Source organism: Odocoileus virginianus, chromosome 14 (assembly GCF_023699985.2).
Source record: "Odocoileus virginianus isolate 20LAN1187 ecotype Illinois chromosome 14, Ovbor_1.2, whole genome shotgun sequence".
Taxonomy (NCBI): Eukaryota; Metazoa; Chordata; class Mammalia; order Artiodactyla; family Cervidae; genus Odocoileus; species Odocoileus virginianus.
Window position 1 is genome coordinate 47,820,746 of NC_069687.1, and position 21,182 is coordinate 47,841,927.

A 21,182-nucleotide genomic window follows, 5' to 3' on the forward strand; every position below is an offset into this window, starting at 1 on the left:
CGATCCCCACTGTGGTTGAGTCTGCTAACCACCTTTCCTCTGTCCTTCAAAACCTACCCATCCCTGAGGAACTGCCTTACCTTTTCCTGGAGTCATTTCCAGCACATTTCAGTCGATCCCTTCTTTGATTCCTCTAGCACATACTGTACACACCATACAATAAACACCGCTAATACGGCCAGGGCTCAGATCACTTTATGTGCTTTATTTTGCCAGTTTGTGGGAAATGTAATTTTTTTGATTTAGAGATTATATCACATGGGTGCATATTTTATATTTTTGTCAGTACTCAGTTCAATGTTAGGAATATAGATTTACACAATTTGAATAGTTTTTAGTAAGAAGTTAACCCAGACAGAATATTGATTTGTTAAGGCAACCTGACTTTTTCCTTGTATAAATCCTGACCCGCCCCCAAATGTAAATTTCACCTAGGCACTAAATTGCCTAGGCTAAGTTAAGAACAAGTTTTAGTCTTTGGTTAAGACAGTCTAGAAGAATAAGAATAGCTATTTGATAAGACTTTTTTAAAAAGACATACTTGAATTCTACTGAAGATAAACACAAGATCAAGAGGACAAGCATGTGGAGGCATGAACACCCAAGAAGACACAGAAGTCAGAAAACCATAGGGAGAAGTTGAGAAACTTGGTCAAATTCTGACACAAAGGGAACAAAAAGAAGAAGAAACACACACGATAGTGTAAAGATAGAATTGGAAAGGGATGATGGGGTCAAATGAAAAAGAGCCTAAGGAATTTGGACTTCATCCTTAGGCTTAAAGGAAGACATAGGATGCTTTCCTACAGAGAATTAACAGAAGTACTTAAGGCGGTAGGTGGGGAGTGAGCTCAAACGTTAGTTCCTTAGGGAATGGGCAGCATCAGGAAGGAGAGGAGGGCAGGTGAGCATGTAAGAGAGGCAGCCGCTACCAGCTTCAGCCTCCGTGGCCATACAGTAATTTGTTACCAGCTTTTGGCGTTTTTCAAAAGAAATTGGAAGTCTAGGCTTTTGTGTAAAAGTCTCCAGGTTTTTAAATGTTGGCTTGAAAAGTTTTTAATGACTGTGTTAATCAAATGAAACACTTCTGTGAGTCAGATGCCAGCCTATGATCTTCATCTGCAATGTGTGACACATCCCTTCTCAGCACAGGTAACAAATGAAAGCTGCTTAGAGAGAAAAATGAGCCGAATGCTAATGTGAAGATTTAAGAGAACAGAGGCCTTGGGAGGCACAGAAACACTCCTCTTCCAGAGGCAGACTCATGCAACAGCCGTATATTTTATACCCAGTTCTGCTTACATTTTAAAACTAACAAGTTTTACAGCATATGACTCAGCTGACCTTTAGAACTGTTTCAGACCTTTCTTCAAACTCCTAAGAACTGACAGCAACCATGTCAGAAACTATGAACTTGTTTTATTGATCCAGACATGGTTTCAAATATGAATTAAATTGAAAAAGTTCTAGAAGACTTTTGGGTCAATAATTCATTATTTAAGTGTTCACTGATCTACCACAGGGCATACCCTGGGGTATTCCTGGGCAGTCCAGGCTGTGGGGTCACCCTATCTATCTGATATCTAATTGCTTATCTAATTGTAAGTCCAAAGTAAAGGGGGGGGAGAAAGAATGGGACAAAAGTAGTTTGAATAGATAGTGACCGGATTTTTTTCTAAAATTTTGAAAGACAAGAATTCTCAAAATAGGGATCACAGTGAACCTAAAGCAACCTAGATAAAAGAATTGTAAGTGTAGCCACATCATGGAAACTGAAAACCTCCAAAGGTGAAGGAAACTTACAGCTTCAGAGAAAAGAGTCTACCTAAAAATAGAACAATGATTAGAGTGATAGCATATTTTTAAATATCAACTTAAGTCTATAAACCTTAGCATAATGCTATAAAGAACAAATAAAGTATAACTGGAATTTATACCCAGTAATATGTATTTTTTGAACATTATTCATGAATAATTTCAATAAATACATATTCAGACATGCAGGAAGAGAATGCTTACTACCAAAAGACTTTTAGTGAGATTTCTGAAGAGTGCATTTCGGAAATATGAAAGAATAGTTTCAGTAAGAAAAAAATTGTGAGCAGGGAACTGGAAAATAAGGATAAATATAAGTGAATAATGTCTATGTTAAACATAATAATGTCTAATATAGGGGGTAAAAAGTCAAGATATAATTAGAATATGGACCACCATACATATTATTATGTACAATGAGAAAGAATGAATGACATTATTCTAAATACTTGGATTTGGGGAAATAAATATGTAATTAAATTTTTTGAACATATATTTTGAAATTTGACAAAATCACTTCACATAAGAGGTATAACCTCCAAACTAATAAAGAAAAGAATAAAATTAGGGGAAAAACGAAAAGCATTCAACCAAAGAGAAAGCAGGAAATGAACAGAAAGAAATATAGGAAAATCAACACAAATATCATAAAATAAGATAGGAAATATCTATGCAAAGATTTTGGGCTTCCCTCACAGCTCAGTCAGTAAAGAATCTGCCTGTAATGCAGGAGACCGGGTTCAATTCCTAGGTCGGGAAGATATCCTGGAGAAGGAAATGGCAACCCACTCCAGTATTCTTGCCTGGAGAATCCCAGGGACAGAGGAGCCTGGCAGGCTACAGTTCATGGGGTCACAAGAGTCGAACATGACATAGCAACTAAACCACCACCACCATGAAAAGATGTTGGTAACTAGAGTAAATATTAATGGACACATTTCACCAGTAAAACGATACTGAGGCACTAGACCAAAAATCCTGTGAGAGGGGAAAATGTATTTAAAGACATTCTGTGACTTGAGAGCTGAAACAAGACTTAGAAATTTTACTTTCTCATTTACAGATGAGGACATCAGAGCCCAGAGAGGCAAGTGAGATAACCAAGTTCACACAAGTGCCAAATATTCAGCTAGAACCTGACTCCCAATAGGATACTCTGCTAAACTATAGTTGTTTTTTTTTTTTTTTTTTTTCCCAGCAAAAATATATTTAGTATTCATAGACCAAATTCTGAGGAGAAAATCTGTGAGTTTGATGTTGTGGTTAAAAGATTTAAAATGCTAGTGACATAGTAAATTTAAGAGAATTGCACTGACTTATTTGAGCAAGATAAGTTTGAGCTATCTCTGTTACACTGATGGAAATATCATTCTGGGGAGCAAGAGTGTGGTCAGGGTTTCCAGGGGAGGTAGAACTATTTATAGGCTGCCTTTGAAACTGTGAAGATGGTATGGTACAGGATGATGAGAGAGAATGAAGATCAGAAGCCTGTGCAAAACCTTCAAGAGGTGGGCAGAGAAAGGAGCTTGCAAAGATAAACTTAAGAAAATTCACAGACTAAAGAAAAAGGAGAAAAACATGCCCTGAAAGAGTGGATTGGGACCAGACACAGCACAATTGCTCGAAGAATGAATGAAGTTTGAAAATATGAAGTTGACAAAGATTGAAAGCACATACATGGAACAAGTGTTAAATAGCCAAGTGATAATATCAAACATAGACCTAGAGTGAAAAAATATAATGTAAATTCTTCAATCTTCAGCCTGATATTCAGAAAGAGGACTAAATTTGTGTGAGAAGAGCTGGACTTTCGTGTAACATGTCATTTTCTACTGCTTTGACTTGGAACCAGTGCCTGACCTCTTTTGGCAGGGGAGGAGTTGAAAGAATTTTATGGTAAACACATGTTCATCACTTACATTGTGCAATTAACCTAGATTCTACCATTTTACTTTATCACATGTCGATCCATCTCCCTCTATCCATTCATTTATCCATCTTCTCATTAATGTATTTCATAGTTAGGTGCAGACATCATTATACTTCATTCCTAAACAATTCAACATATGACTGAGTTTTATTCAAAAAACTAGCTCTCCCTTAAAGTTCAGATAAGTAAAATTGGTATTACTTATTGTAAGTATTGATAATTACTTATTGATAAGTAAAATTATGAACCATAATGACCTCCTACATGTTTTATAACTTCTCATAATTATCTGATCAAGATTCTTTAACAAACATTTACAATTTGGTGGGCAATAAAACAATGTGAAAGCAGCATTTTTGTATGATTGATAGAAAAAACATAGAACCTATGCCTAACCTCTTTATTTCTCAGTTCCATCATCTATAAAATAGTCTCCTCTGAGAAAATAATTAATTGGAATGATATTTGGGAATGTGCTTTGAAATGTGTGAAACTTTTCTTAAGTCCGTATTCTTCATGTTGTTGTAATTGTTATATTTCATTGGTAGGTAGTTTGGTGAAGAGTCTGAACCTACTGGTGTTAAATACCATGCACTGGTATTTTTTTTTTAATCTAAACCCTGATTTCAGTGATACTCTGTCCAATGTCCTGTGCCTATCCCCAAACCACAATTTGAACAGATCCCATTTCTAGTCTTTCTCCTTAAAAAAAAAGCTCAGGCAGAGCACAGACAAGATTTTTAGGGCAGTGGAATTACTCCGTGTGTTTCTATAATGGTGGATAAATGTCATGGTAAAATGGTCCAAACCATGGGATGTATACCACCGAGAGCAAACCCGTGTAAACTGTGGACCCCAGTGTAGGTGTGGCATCATCAGCTATAACACACGTGCTGCTCTGGTGAGGATGGGGGTGTGGATAATGGGAGAGCAGGCTATGCAGGTGTGGGCCAGAGGGTGCATGAGAAATCTCTGTCTTCTGTTCAATTTTGCTGTGACCCTAAATCTTTTCTGAAAAACACTAGTCTATTTTAAAACCTTGGCATTTTTGATCCTAGTTTAAAATCCTCTTGTCATACCCAATTTAGCACTCATATTCTTCCCTCAAATCTGGCTATGTTCCCAGAGATCGGTAGTGTAATAGGAAGAGAGATTTGAGTGACTCTTTCATCTCTTCTGTTCTCCCTTTTTTCTAGTTCTTACTCTTCAGAGACCAGCGAAGGCAGATGATCTGCCAGAGCTAGTTGTGGGCTATAGTCTCCTCTTGGCTTCTCCAGCTAAGCCCATGTAACCTTCCGCGTGGCACGCACCCGAACGCTGGTTCCCTCCTGTGGGAGCTTCAGGGAGCCTTGCAGGGCTGTCCTTGCTCAGTGCTCTGACAAGGAAGGCTGGCTCAGGTTCTTTCCCTTTTAACCTTCATTCAGCCCCTCCTGCCTCTGCTAGTAATCCTCTTCGCCTCCCACACCTCATCCAGGAGACAGCCTTCTCAGAGGTAGGTTCATGCAAGATGTCTCGAGAGCAGCTGCCTGCTGTGGTGTTTACTGATCCATGAGGAACTCACCAACCTAGCAATGCTAACCTGCGGGGAGTCAGGCTTGTCTACTGCCTCCCCTCCTCCACCCTGCCTCTCTCTTCAGGTCTCAGAGACCTAAGGTCAGCAATTCCATTGTCTGAGCAGGCATCCATCCATCTATCAACTGGCACATGTGCGAGTGAAACCTCCATCCCTTTCTAAAGAATATGGTTGGAGGGTTTTTTTTCCCCCCTTAATTTAATTAATTTTAGTTTTTTAATTTATTTTTTAATTGGAGGAAAATTGCTTTACAATGTTGCATTAGTTTCTGCCATACAACAACTCGAATCAGTCATAATTATATATATATATATACACACACACATATGTGTACACACACACACACACACACACACACACACACCCCTTTAGTTCCCAATTTTAGGGCAACACTAAGAATCCCACTCAAAAGCCTATTATCCTTTAAAATATAGAGCACTTGATCTGATGGCAAGCATTTGAACTGCATTCTGTGAAGAAAGACAATCACTGATTTTGATGAAAAGCTCTGGGCTGCCTGCATTTAAATGTTTATGCCCTAGGTTTTGACGAAGTTGAACATAATCAAAATCCTACTGGGAAGAAGACTGTCAGAAAGATTAATTAGAAAGAAAGCGAAAATGGCGCCTTTCTCTGCCTTTGTGTTACTCATCCTTAGATAACAAGCTCTTAAAATGAATGAAGATGTCTTTACATGGTTTTGATTATAAATTTTATAAAGGTCTTGAAAAGAGTTCATCTGAGCATTGAAATGGTGTTTTCTGAAAAGTGTCTCCAACTTTTCGTGAGCAGAAACACACAATTGGTAGATGTGTTTTGGTCCCACTGACAGTAGAGTCTAAGGCCCCCTATAAGAGAGCTATATACAACTGTTCCTCTCTTCCAGAAAAGATGGATTGCCATGGCAACACTGCCAAGAAATAATAGGTCAAGTTTTATCCTTGTGCCTCAGGCTTGTTTTATTAGGTTTTACTTGAAAGTGGATGCCATTGTAAAATGAAGGATTGAATGTTTCAAAGTTAAATATCATGCCAAGAAAATCGGATCAATAAAATTGGCTGGTGTGACGAGGATGGATAAAGGACAGTAGGTAGGAAAAACCTCTGAATTGATCAAAGAATTATTTAGAAGCCAGTTTATTAGAACCCTCTTCTAAAATGTGGGCTTGATTTACAGATGCTTGTATAACTAAGTGTGTGAAAATGAATTCATAGTGACTGTTTATAAAAGATCAGTAGGGAAAAATGGTTTGTAAATTTCATCTTAATGGAAGATTACCTGCGGTAAGGAAGAAAGTTCTTATTCCAAAAATAAACGTGCAGCAAGAGAGCATAAAATATTTAAGCTCTCTGTTTTGCTTACTATTTTCATCAGAGTGTGTTCCGTGCTGCTTTATGCCTGCCTATTTATGGAAATGAAAAAAATAAATACAACTGGGAGGGAAGTAATAGCACATAAAAGAAGTAATATATGAGAATCAACATGTTGTTGTTTTTGTTGTTTTGGAAGGTCGTGTCTCAGTGTGTTATGACTTTAGGTTTTTCTGTAGCAGCACCTCAATCAGGTGGGGATGAAATTCCAGCATGAAGCAGTATATAATATGTATCACGTCAAGGGACTGTGTGCTCTGTCCTTCTCCTAACAATATATGTATGTATTCACATATAGTAAGGTCTACTTTTTTAAAGCAATAAGATGTATCAACTCAGCTTTTTTGAGTAGAATTAATTTTCATAAGTGGAATATAATTATGCATTTTGGCATGACATCTTCATGAGACTACTCTAGGGTTCTCCAATAGACCACTGTTAACCTTCTGTATTTTCTCTCCTGTAAAGTAGTAAAGGGTATGTGGATAGCTGTGAAATTTATATTGCTTTTGCCCTGATCATGCAGATTGCAAACTGGGGTCAGTGACTGCATTAGTTTCCTACGGCTGCCATAATGCAGTGCCACAAACTGGGTGGCTTAAAACAACAGAACACTTATTGTCTCACAGTTCTGGAGGCTAGAAGTCCTAAATTAAGGTGTCACAGAGCTGTGCGCTCTCTCAGGCTCCAGAGGGAAAATTCATTTCATGCCTGTCTCCTAGCTTCTGCTGCTTCCCAGCAATCTTTGATGTTTCTTGGTTCGTTGTTACATCACGCCAGTCCCTGCTACTGGCTTCAAATGGCCTTCTCTGGTCTGTTTTCCTTTCACCAGTCACAGGATTAGAATCCACCATAATACACTATGAACTCATCCTAACTGGATCACATCTGCCAAGACCCTACTTCTAAACAAGATCCCATTCACAGGTTCTAGGGGTAGGAATTCACATATCTTCTGGGAGGAACACAATACAACCCATAACTGAGACTGAATTGGAGATGCTCTCAATTACAATTTTAAACTGCCATGCTGTCTGGGATTTTAGAAATGATATATGTCTAATATTTTATAGACATGTAAGGAATAGGATATCCTGATTAATGAAGTGCTTTTAAAGTGTAGAATTGTTAAATATATAAAAATGTGTGTAGAATAGATAAATTTAATAAGTATTACCATAGTTTGTAACTGGAATAGGTATTCCCTTATTGTTTATTCAATCAATCAATCAACCAATAATCATTAATATTAAATTATATTGAGCATAATTAATCTTCCTTTGATAATTCAAAATAATTCCTGTAGGTAAAAAGGTAGCAAGGTCCAAGTTAAAATATCACTACTTGCTTCAATGCTAATTGACTGTTTATTTTATTTCACATATTTGTATCTATTTGGAAGCTCACTAAATAAAATGTGTTTTACGTCTTATGTTTCAGTGTTCTCATCCTACTGTACATTGCTACTGATTTCCTCTTTGGATTATTACATATTATTTCCTTTGGTTAACACCAATGTGTTCTGATTTGATTTCTCCACCTATAAAATGACCTACTTCACCATGTATCTGTCCTTCAATCCATTTTTCTTTGTCTAGACACTCAATAAAATGTATTTTGATGGTAGTGATATTATTTGAGTTCTGTTTCTTTACTAATGGTCACTTCCATTTTCTGTTTAATTCAATACAGAGAGAAATAACCACCAGAACAAGAAAGCAAATTACAATATAATCCAGATCTTACAAATGAAAGCTATTTCCTCAGTCTAAAACTACACATTACCTCTGTGTGACTTCAAAAGTGATTGAGGATACACTACGTGCAGTTAAAAAAATAAAATGTTTCATCAGAGAAAGAAAACATAAGGCAAAAACAGACAAAAATGCCAAAATTCAGAACTGAAAATGTTCCTAGCTACTACTGATCAAACTGCTAATGTTTTCCATTTTAGAGCTCTTTTCTTGACAGGTATTCAAGTATTTGCTACTCAAACTTGTCATTAAAGCCAAAAATTCCTAAGAGCATGATTGAGAAATCAAAATATTTAAGCCGGCTAAAATGATTTTATTTTTCCTTAAAAGAGAGGAAAATGAAAGCTAACTCTCTTGGAAGAAAGTTTTGATTTTCCAATCATATTTTTATCCCTCATTTTTTTGTGCGAAAGATTTCCAATTGTGATTTTTCAATCACCAGAAGCCTACAGTTGTAGAAAACCAGCAGGCGCCTCCAGTTATTAGAATCAACTGGGAAGAGGAACAAGGCGAAATCAGGGTTTAGAGCCATTTTCCTGAGCAGATTGAGAAGAGGTACCATTTTAGCTACCTTTCAAGATTCTCACATTTAATTACATTAGTGGCACTTGACATTATAAATGTTATTATCTTTCTAGTATAACCTTCTATCATTATTAATAAATGTCAGATGTAATGAGGTGTTTTTTTTCTGACTCCTTTTTCTTCCTAATATAGTGGGGCAGAAAGTGCTGATGAGTTTGGAATCCTAAAATTGTTTTCAATGCTCAAAATCAATGCAGAGCCAATTTAGTGTCTGTTTATTAGCTTAGTTTTACTCTTTATTTTCTTTGCATCTGGAAAGAAAATTTCCTCTTTGTGTTTCTTACTACATGTCCTTTACTTGGTGCAATTTCCTAGTCTCCTTGAGAGCTTTTAGGTGACAACTACCTCAAATTAGATTGTGTTTCTGGGTTCAAGTCAGAATCCTGTGGAAGATCCTGTCCCTTGCTGTGACTTAACTGCTGTCTGAAAGCTTCTGTTTTTTTTTTGTTTTTTTGTTTTTTTCTTGAAAGCTGTTTTTGTCCCCCTCTCTATTTTTAAATTTTGGTACATACGGCTGTGTGACCCTGTGGTTTCCTGTAACATCTCAATCATAATATAACACAACCTCGATTTCTGCTCCCTTGAAGATGAAACACACTCACAGTGTGAAGTTGATGTGTTTTATAACACTAGACCTAGTTTCTTTACTGTCAAAATAAAATTAACATCTTATGAAAAGGGAAGCCATCACTGAAGGAGGTCAAGAAGAAAGAGATAATGTCATAGTTTTTCAACACAACATTATTCAGTGCCTGTGTTGAAGACATGCTTGACAGGAAGGGTCTGGGTCACCTTTTAACAGTGGCTCGGGCATATTGGCTGTTTTCTCCTATGAGAAATTAGGGGAAAGCTGTCTATTGTCTAGAAAAGGCAGCAGAAAGTGGTCCCCAACCTATAAGAAGGCTACTCAGTCAATTTTACCAAGAGATAAAGAAAGCTTTTTAAAGTTACCTCACAGTAGGGGAAAAAAAGGTTATTTTATAGATAATGTATTCTGAAAAATTATGAACCCAAGAAAAAGTGCCCAGGTTTTAAAATAGGATGACTAGTTGTAAGGGGTTGTGTCCCCCAGAGAGCTAAAATATATTACACAATCTCTGATTATACCTTGCTTTTTAAACACCATTTCATTTCATTCTCTAACTTTCCTCTTTACTTAACAACTGGATATACTGTTAATGGAATTAGATCCAATGAATATCCAAGAATATCCAAATAAGCTGAAGATTGGATTCTTCCTGTCTGATAAATTTGTACATTTGTCCCAATTACATGCAGTTTTTGATATCCAAGGTTATTGCTAACATCTACACATTCATATTCATAAAATGATAAGCAAAGTACAGTAAAATAATCAAATATTACCTGATTCACATCATTTCAATTTTATTTTTAAGAGTTTTTTTCCTGTATTCAAGAAATGGTCAGATTTTCATGTGGTGAAATCTAGACTTTCTTTTTGTTTTCTGCCAATTAGTGGTATGTTCTGAAAGACCTTCCTTGCTTGTTCTGGTTCATTTTTGCTATTTTGAGTACCATAATCTTTTTCATCTTACCTTTGGAAACTTATTTCAATAACATTACCTAATAAATACCTCTAATCAGGCCAGTCTTATCCGTACTCCACAAGCTAGAATATAATTGTTTCTGATTTCATGCACAGTCATACCCTTTGCTAATTTTCAAGCTTTATTTCACACCCCCACATTCTCCTGAAATCATTTGCTGATTTCCTTGGCCTCTTTAGTCACCCTTCTCTGAGTTTTCAGGGGCCAAATAGAATAAATCACACAAATTAGGAGAAAACTGTGAGCAGTCTTGAATTTCCTGCTGTTAGTTTGAGGTGTCGTGTATGCATCTGAGTGGGAGGGGGGCTACGGGCAAGGAATGGCATGTCCAGCGAGAATCTGTTTGAGACCCAGGAGATGTACATTTCATTTTGATGTGAAAGGAACCTCTTCTTGTATCATCCAACACATCAGCTTTCCCTTCAGGGCTTGGAAATGGGATCCATTTTGTTTACAAAGGAGGCATCTCTGGGAGAAGGGAGGAAAGAGGACCCAGACTGAAGTCAGAAAGAAGGTAACATCTCGGTCCTTTTAAAATCCTAGAATACTAGGATGGAGAAATCAGAGTCCAATCTCCTGGGAAAGTGGCGAAGAGGGGAACCAGGGAGCACTGGGTTTTAAGTGATACCCCAGGTCCTAAGAAGACAAAGGCGAGACTTAGTTGAATAATAAGTTCTTCAGCTACACTGTGCAGTGTCCATGGCAAATACAGGTCATTTCAGGGATGCCTCTAACTCTTGGTTTTCCCTGCTGCATGTGGCTCTTTTGCAGGTTCTGAACACCTGCATTTGTAAGCTGCCATGTGCCATCCTGTGTTAGATTTAACCTCCCCAAATTTCAGGAGTAACAGCCAGTTCTTGCTGTTTATTGGCCACTTTTGAGTGTCAGGCTCTATGAAGCACTTCCAATACATTATATCATGTCACCCTAATAAGCATGCTAGACTTTAGGGGACTCAAGTTCATAGAGGTTCAGTGGTTTGTGCATGTCCCCCTGGCTCTCTAATGGGCGACTGGGAACTCCTCATAAGTTCAACTCAAACACTCATACAAAGCAGGTATTTTTATTCTCATTTTTTACTGTTGAACAACTGGAACTACACTGCAAGTTTTTAAATGCAGACACTTTTTCCTAAATCTCTTTTTTCCCTCCACAGAGGCTTGTACTTTACAGATAGACAGTAAGTACATAATGATGGAGTTAATGTACTCCCCTGGTTTTAAACTATACAAAAAGCCACAGATTTTGATATGTACGAACTATCTTCTTTTCTATAGTTAGGTGTTGCTTAATGGGAGTGAACAAATGTAGGAGGTACTCTGAGCTACCCCTTAACCCCCAAAAAGATTTTCTCATAATATTGCAGAGCTGCCCTATGAAAACGATTAGGAAAAACAAGACTGAAAAACATGTACAGCTAGACATTGCAAGTACAATGTAAACTCTCTGTATGACTATTTGGGGAATAATTAATCACTCCCCAAAAGACATATTGCTTCAGTTTTTGAGAGATTGTTATTTTTATTTTGTAGGACACAGCAGGCCAGGAAAGATACAGGACTATCACCACAGCCTATTATCGCGGGGCCATGGGCTTTATTTTAATGTATGACATCACAAATGAAGAATCCTTCAATGCAGTACAGGACTGGTAAGTAACAGCAAATGTTCCCGTTACTAATAATGATGATTTTCTGTTTTCATTCAACTCTTTCTGTCTCCTCAAAGCAGTGACCACACCACAATATAATATGTATATTTTTTATATACTATGATCCCAGCTGTGTTTCAGAAAGCCGATAAAGGCTATCTATGCTCAGACTCATTATGGGAGTATTGATAAAAAATCATTTTGGTGATTTTGCTCTGTTTTGTTCACTCCAGCACTTTGCATCCTGTCGTCTTTAGTTCCATGGGGACAAGTACATTGCTTTCAATTTTTTTGAAGCACAGATAATGAAAAATTTGGAAGTATACTGGTCTAAACTAGGGATCTAGAAACCATGAGCCATAGGCCAGATCTGGCCTATGCACCACAACTGGCTCACCACTGGTTTTATAATGAAAGTTTTGTTAGAAGGGTTCCCTGGTGGTACAGTGGCTAGGACTCTGCACTCCCAAGGCAGGGGCCCCAGGTTCTGTCCCTGGTCAGGGAACTTGATCCCATGTGCTGCACCTAAGGGTTTGCATGCCACAACTAAAGATTCCATGATGAAGATAGAAGATCTCATGCCACAGGTAGGACCCGGTACAGCCAAATAAATAAATAAATATTTTTAAATTTTTTCTTAAAACACAACCAGTCTCAGTTACTTATTGTCGATGGCCGCATTCATGTACAACAACAGAGCTAGGTAGCTGCAACAGCGACCGTAGAGCCCACATGCCTAAAACATTTTCTCTCTGGCGGTTTACAGTAAAAGTTCCCTGACTCCTTATCTGGACTTGTTAGATAGTTTTACGTTTTTTTCAGACTGAAAATTTCCAAAGGACTGGGATGAAGAAAAAGATAAAACTGAAACCTTTCTTTACTCCCAGTTACATCAAACCATGTGACAATACCAGTGATAAATGTGATTTGCAGGGCGGGGGATGGGGAGGGCTCAACAGACTCCACATTTTAACATACATAGCCACGGCTTGTCTTACTGAAGGAAAAACTAGCAATGTACTGGTAAAATAAATGACATTTTTTTCTATTTTAATAACAGTCTTATCCAAAATGATTTATTTACCTGTGTATCAGCTCAGTGAAGGTCATGCTCAGTCGCTCAACTATGTCCCACTCTTTGCAACCTCATGGTCTGTAGCCCACCAGGTTCCTCTGTCTATGGAATTTTCACAACAAGAATACTGGAGTGGGTTCCCATTTCCTCCTTCAGGGGATCTTCCCGATTCAGGGATCGAACTCATGTCTCCTGCATCTCTACATTGGCAGGCCTATTCTTTACCACTGAGCCACTTGGGAAGCCCTCAGTGAAGGTCAGATGCTATTAAAGATTTACATTTGCTTTAGATTGCTTTTTAAAATTCATATTGCTTATCTGAGAAAGCACCTACATCCTTCTTATTTACACACACACACACACTTAAAATACAAAAAATAATACTAATACCACTAACAATAGTAATTCAAAAGACAAGCTTAGGACCTCTATGAAAAAGTACTTATCTTCACTAAACAGCATAGAAGAAGGCTTAAGTACCCCCCTCTTTTTAGTAGACTGAATATTGTAAAACATGCCAGTTCTTCACAAATAAATTCATGAACTCAAGGCAATCCCAATCAAATACCAGGAGGTTTGGTACAAAATGAAATGAAACCGAGAGTCCAGGTATAGACACAAAGCCATTTGGGATTTACTCTCCGATAAAAGTAGCATTTCAAATTAGTAAGAGAATGGTTGCTTCAGTTATACTGCGGTGCTACCCAGTGCCGCCCATAGCTCTGGCACACACGCTACTGTACAAAACGGTCATTTGAACTTTGACTGTTTCCTCTCAGGACAGGATAAGACCCGGGAATGTTCATGAATTAGATTTCAGATCTCAGGGTTCTTAAACTGATTTGTACCCATACTTGTGACCCGTTTTTCCAGTGACTGCTGAGAAGAGATGGATCTCCTGGGTTCTATGAACCCACAGGATAACAGTGTGGGAGCCATCCCAGTGCTACCCCTGACTCTCGCATTAGAAACACTATGGAAAAGTACATCTTCCCCGTGCCCTCCTCCATGCCTTCCCTCCACGCCCTCCCTCTGCAGCCCTGACCAGCTACCTCCCCTGTCAATTCTTCTTCTGCTCCAGCTCTCTATTTGGCTCTATTGACCCACTGTTTCCTTTGAAGCTGTCTCCTGTCCTCTTAGAAGCACATTTCCCAGATTAATCTTGTCTCTCTCTGACTGCTCCTCTTTCTACTTCCTAACTCACTTCCCGCCTCACCCAGCCAAGGGTAAGCATCCACTCCTGGCTTTTTCTTCCTGGGCTCATTCTGTTTCCTTGGCCATCTTATCCATTGACATATATCATCATCACTTATATCAGGTGATTCCCAACTTTAACTGTGGGGCCCCAGTCTGTCTTCTGAAGTGCAGTGTTCCATGTCCTGCTGTCTCCTTCTGGCATCTCAGAAGCACTTGTCCTCCCCTGAAACTGCTCACCTTCCTGGCTTCAGTTTTTGCTGTTCATTGAGGCGACAATGCTTTGTCACCCAGATTCCATCTCAATACTCTAACTTCCGTCCATCCCAATCTGGCGCCTGAGCTTGCATGTTGACTTTTTCCTGAATATCCCTTGAATCTGTTCCTGCCTGACAAACCACGTGACCGTCAGGACTTCTGATCTTTGCTTCTTCCTTCATAATATCCTTCTAACCGATCTTCCTCCCCTTAGATTTCTTCCCATTCCAATCCATCCTATCCCAGTGCTGCTATAAAAGTTTCCCAAAAGAAAGTGATCCTAAAGATCGTGGAAGACCCCCTGCTCAATAGCCAGGACTCACTGTCACCTCCTTAATTAATTAAAGCTTCTTCAGACTGGCTTTCAGACACAGAACATCATGGAGCCCATATTTTTTACAGTCTCATCTCTCACTATTCTAAAGCTAAACTGAACCTTGTACTGTTTTTGGAACTGAGCGTAAACTTTCTAACCTTTGTGGGGTTTTTGTTTGCTGGTACCCTCTGTTATGCATTTCTTTTTCACAACCTCCTACTCTGCCTCCCCTAGATATACATATCTGTCAAAACTCAACAAAGTTTATCCATAAATCAGCCCTACTTACTCATGTTCTCATCCACAATTGTATGATCATTGGTTTATTAGGTATCTTTCATTCATTCAGCGGGTATTGAGCACCTCCTCTTTGACAGTCCATCTGCCAGATGTTGTAGTTAGTGTTGTTGTTCAGCCACTCAGTTGTGTCTGACTCTTTGTGACCCCATGGACTGCAGTACGCCAGGCTTCCCTGTCCTTCACTATCTACCAGAGCTTGCTCGTTCATGTCCATTGAGTCAGCGATGCCATACAAGAATCTCATCCTCTGTCGTCCCCTTCTCCTCCTGCCTTCAATCTTTCCCAGCATTAGGGTCTTTTCTAACGGCTCTTTGCATCAGGTGGTCAAAGTTTTGGAGCTTCAGCATCAGTCCTTCTAATGAATATTCAGGGATGATTTCCTTTAGGATTGACTGATGTGATCTCCTTGCTATCCAAGGGACTCTGAAGAGTCTTCTCCAACACCACAGTTCAAAAACATCAATTCTTTGGTGCTCAGCCTTCTTTATGGTTCAGCTCTCACATCCATACATGACTACTGGAAAAACCATAGCTTTGACTAGACAGACCTTTACCAGCAAAGAAATGTCTCTGCTTTATATTATGCTATGTTTGTCATAATGTTTCTTCCAAGGAGCAAGCATCTTTTAATTTCATGCCTGCAGTCACCATCTTCAGTAATTTTGGAGCCCAAAGAAAATAAAGTCTCTCACTGTTTCTATTGTTTTCTCATCTATTTGCCGTGAAGTGATAGGACTGGATGCCATGATTTTCATTTTTTAAATGTTAAATTTTAACCCAGCCTTTTCACTCTCTTCTTTCATCCTCATCAAGAGGCTCTTTAGTTCCTCTTCACTTTCTGCCATAAGGGTGTGTAATTTGCATATCCGAGATTATTGATATTTCTCCCAGCAGTCTTGATTCCAGCTTCTGCCTCATACAGTATGGCATTTCGAATGATATACTCTTCATTTACATTAAAGAAGCAGGGTGACAATATACAGGCTTGACATACTCCTTTCCCAATTTGGAACCAGTTCGTTGTTCCATGTCTGGTTCTAACTGTTTCTTCTTGACCTGCATACAGATTTTTCAGGAGGCAGGTAAGGTGGTCTGGTATTCCCATCTCTTGAAGAATTTTCCAGTTTGTTGTGTTCCATACAAGGGCTTTAGGGTACACAGTGAAGCAGAATTAGATGTTTTTCTGAATTCTCTTGCTTTTCCCATGGTCCAATGGATGTTGGCAATTTCATTTCTGGTTATTTTACCTTTTCTAAATCCAGCTTGTACATCTGAAAGTTCTCGGTTCACGTACTTCTGAAGACTTGCTTGGAGAATTTTGAGTGTTACTTGGCTAGAGTATGAGATAAGTGCAATTGTGCAGTAGTTTAAACATTCTTTGGCATTGCCTTTCTTTGGGACTGCAAAAAAAACTGACCTTTTCCAGTCCTGTGGCCACTGCTGAGTTCTCCAAATTTGCTGGCATATTGAGTGCAGCACTTTCACAGCATCATCTTTTAGGACTGTAGTTAATACCTATGCCAGTATTTACTATCCCAGTTAATGAGTCCACCAGCACCCAGTTGCCTGCTGTTGAAATCTGAGTTCTAAGTTTGATTTTTCTCTCTTTACCTGTTACAATGTACCATAGCCTTGTCTAACTCAATGAAACTATGAGCCATGCCATGTAGGGCCACCCAAGCAGGGCAGGTCATGGTGGAGAGTTCTGACAAAACGTGGTCCACTGAAGAAGGGAATGGCAAACCATTTCAGTATTGTTCCCTTGAAAACCCCATGAGCAGTATGAAAAGGCAAAAAGATATGACACTGAAAGATGAACTCCCCAGGTTCACATACACAACACATCCAGTATGGATGTGACTGGTGATGGAAGTAAAGTCCCATGCTGTAAATAACAATATTGCATAGGAACCTGGATTGTTAGGTCCATGAATCGAGGTAAATAGGAAGTGGTCAAACAGGAGATGGCAAGAGTGAACACTGACATTTTAGGAATCAGTGAAATGGACTGGAATGGGCAAATTTAACTCAGATGACCATTGTATCTACTGCTATGGGCATGAATCCCTTAGAAGAAATGTACTAGCCATTATAGTCAACAAAAGAGTCCAAAATGCAGCTCTTGGGTACAACCTCAAAATTACAGAATGATCTCTGTTCGTTTTGAAGGCAAACCATTCAATATCACACTAATCCAAGTCTATGCCCCGACCAGTAATGCTGAAGAAGCTGAAGTTGAACAGTTCTATGAAGACCTACGAGATCTTCTAGAACTCAAAAAAGATGTCCTTTTCATTATAGGGGACTGGAATGCAAATGTAGGAAGTCAAGAAATACCTGGAGTAACAGGCAAATTTGACCTTAGAGTAGAAAATGAAGTAGGGCAAAGCCTAACAGAGTTTTGCCAAGAGAACACACTGGTCATAGCAAACACCCTTTTCCAACAACACAAGAGACGACTCTACACACGGACATCACCAGATGGTCAATACCGAAATCAGATTGATTATATTCTTTACAGCCAAAGATGGAGAAGCTCTACGCAGTCAGCAAAAACAAGACCAGGAGCTGACTGTGGCTCAGATTATGAACTCCTTATTGCCAAATTCAGACTTCAGTTGAAGAAAGTAGGGAAAATGACTAGACCATTCAGGTATACCTAAATCAAGTCCCTTACGACTATACAATGGAAGTGACAAATAGATTCAAGGGATTAGACCTGATAGACAGTGTCTGAAGAACTATGGATGGAGGTTCTTGACATTGTACAGGAGCCAGGGATCAAGACCATCCCCAAGAAAAAGAAATGCAAAAAGGCAAAATGGTTGTCTGAGGAAGCCTTACAAATAGCTGAAAAGAAAAGAAGCTTAAGGCAAAGGGGAAAAGGAAAGATATACCCATTTGAATGCAGAGTTCCAAAGAATAGCACGGAGAGATAACAAAGCCTTCCTCAATGAGCAATGCAAAGAAATAGAGGAAAACAATAGAATAGAGAAGCCTAGAGATCTCATCAAGAAAATTAGAGATACCAAGGGAACACTTCACGCAAAGATGGCCACAATAAAGGACAGAAATAGCTTGGACCCAACAGAAGCAGAAAATATTAAGAAGAGGTGGAAAGAATACACAGAACTATACAAAAAAGATCTTCATGACCCAGATAACCAGATGGTGTGATCACTCACCTAGAGCCAGACATCCTGGAATGTGAAGTCAAGTGGGCCTTAGAAAGGATACTACGAACAAAGCTAGTGGAGGTGATGGAATTCCAGTCAAGCTATTTCAAATCCTAAAAGATGATACTCTGAAAGTGCTGTACTCAATATGCTAGCAGGGGCCACAGGACTGGAAAAGGTTAGTTTTCATCCCAATCCCAAAGAAAGGCAATGCCAAAGAATGTTCAAACTACCTCACAGTTACATCATCTCACATGCTAGCAAAGTAATGCTCAAAATTCTCCAAGCCATGCTGCAACAGTACATGAACTGTGAACTTCCAGATGTACAAGCTGGATTTAGAAAAGACAGAGGAACCAGAGATCAAATGGCCAACATCTGTTGTATCATCAAAAAAGCAAGAGAATACAAGACATCTACTTCTGCATTATTGACAACGCCAAAGCCTTTGACTGTGTGGATCACAACAAACTGTGGAAAATTCTTCAAGAGATGGGAATACCAGAACACCTAATGTGCCTCCTGAAAAATTTGTATTCAGGTCAAAAAGCAACAGTTAAAACTGGACATGGAACAACAAACTGGTTCTAAATTGGGAAAGGAGTGCATCGAAGTTGTATATTGTCATCTGCTTATTAAACTTAAATGCAGAGTACATCATGTGAAATCCATGCTGGATGAAGCACAAGCAGGAATCAAGATTTCCGGGAGAAATATCAATTACCTCAGATACACAGATGAAACCACCCTTATGGCAGAAAGTGAAGAAGAAATAAAGAACCTCTTGATGAAAGTGAAAGAGGAGAGTGAAAAAGTTGGCTTACAACTCAACATTCAGAAAACTAAGATCATGGCATCTGGTCCCATCACTTCATGACAAATAGATGGGAAAACAATGGAAATAGTGAGAGACTTCATCTTCTTTGGCTCCAAAATCACTGCAGATGGTGAGTGCAGCCATGAAATTAAAAGATGCTTGCTCCTTGGAAGAAAATATACCTAGACAGCATATTAAAAAGCAGAGACATTAATTTGCCAGCAAAGGTCCATCTAATCAAAGCTATGGTTTTTCCAGTAGTCATGTATGGATGTGAGAGTTGGACTATAAAGAAGGCTGAGCACCAAAGAATTGATGCTTTCAAACTGTGATGTTGGAGAAGACTCTTAAGAGTTCCTTGAACTGCATGGAAATCCAGCCAGTCAATCCTAAAGGAAATCAGTCCTGAATGTTCATTGGAAGGACTGATGCTGAAGCTGAAACTCCAGTACTTTGGCCACCTGATGCAAAGAGCCAACTCACTGGAAAAGATCCTGATGTTGGGAAAGATTGAAGGCAGGAAGAGAAGGGGATGACAGAGGATGAGAATGTTGGCTGGCATATCTGACTCGATGGAAATGAGTTTGAGCAAGCTCTGAGAGCTAGTGATGGGCAGGGAAGCCTGGCATGCTGCATGGGGTCGCAAAAAGTCAGACATGAATGAGCTAAACTGAACCTGTTATATCCTACTGACTACCAAATTCAGTAGTTTTGATTTTTTGAATGCCTTTGTCCCTCCAGCCACTGTCTAAATTCAGACTGTCATGAGTTATTTAGGAACCTTAGCTCTCAGCGCTTTAGCAGTTTTCTGCTTTGTGTGCTTACCAGCAAGCCCCACCCTCTCCGGTTCATCCATTATATTGTTATCAGAGCTAAGTAACATATCTCTCATCTGAAAAGTAAAACCTTCAATAATGTCTCGTTTCTCATAGTGGAGATTCTGGGAATCATGGTCGAGACTTGACAGCATGCAGAAGCCCAGGCTCCACTGTATATAAACTAAACCAAATTTGCAGTGATAAATATTGGCATATTTATGTGTGACAGCTCTATCAGTGATTCTGATGCCCATTTCTCATTAAGAGCATTGATTTAAAATGAAATCCACAGCCTCTAACATGGTAGACAGTGTAGTCACCATTTCTATTCCATTCATATCATCCCCTACCACTCTCTTCCATTGTTCCTAGAGTTCAACCAGAGAGAACTTTTCTCATTTACAAATGCTTCATTTGTATTCCTATTCCTCTGCTTGGAATGTCTTCTCTGCTATCTTTCTAAATTCTTATTCTCTTTTCAAGGCCATCTCAAACATCAACTTATCTATGAAGCTTTTGAAGATATTGCTGCCCTGGTTCCCACCCACCCCAATTTCCATTCGCAATGAACAATGCTCTTCACTCCCATAACTCTGCATCCATGCTACCCTAGTACTTTCTACAGAACACATAAAAAACCTAGCTTACTCTTTATATTTAAATTATGTTTTGTCTTCTGTATTTCAGTGTAAGTTCATTCATCTTTTTTCTCTAGTACTGACTACTGTACAATTTTATTAAAACTTTTTCCTAAATTTTCATTTTGATTGTGGTAAAATATACAGAGCTTAAAATTTACAACCTTAATCATTTTTAAGTACACAGTTCAGTGGTATTAAATACATTTTTGTTGATGTGCAATCATCGCTACAGTCCATCTCCACAACTCTTCATCTTGTAAAACTGAAACTGTGTCAATTTAATAATAACCTCCCATTCTCCTTTATCCCCAACCCCTGAGCCATTATTTTACTTTCTATGT

At 38.7% G+C, this 21,182-nt stretch overlaps 1 protein-coding gene across 4 annotated transcripts in view; it reads left to right on the forward strand.

Moving 5' to 3' along the window:
• Positions 1 to 21,182, forward strand: part of RAB3C (RAB3C, member RAS oncogene family) — a 389,298-nt gene that overhangs the window by 189,964 nt on the left and 178,152 nt on the right. For all 4 annotated transcript variants that reach the window (XM_070476714.1, XM_070476713.1, XM_070476715.1 and 1 more), the window contains exon 3: positions 12,128 to 12,246. In XM_070476714.1, coding sequence (XP_070332815.1) covers positions 12,128 to 12,246 — 119 coding nt within the window. The remainder of the gene's footprint in view (positions 1 to 12,127; positions 12,247 to 21,182) is intronic.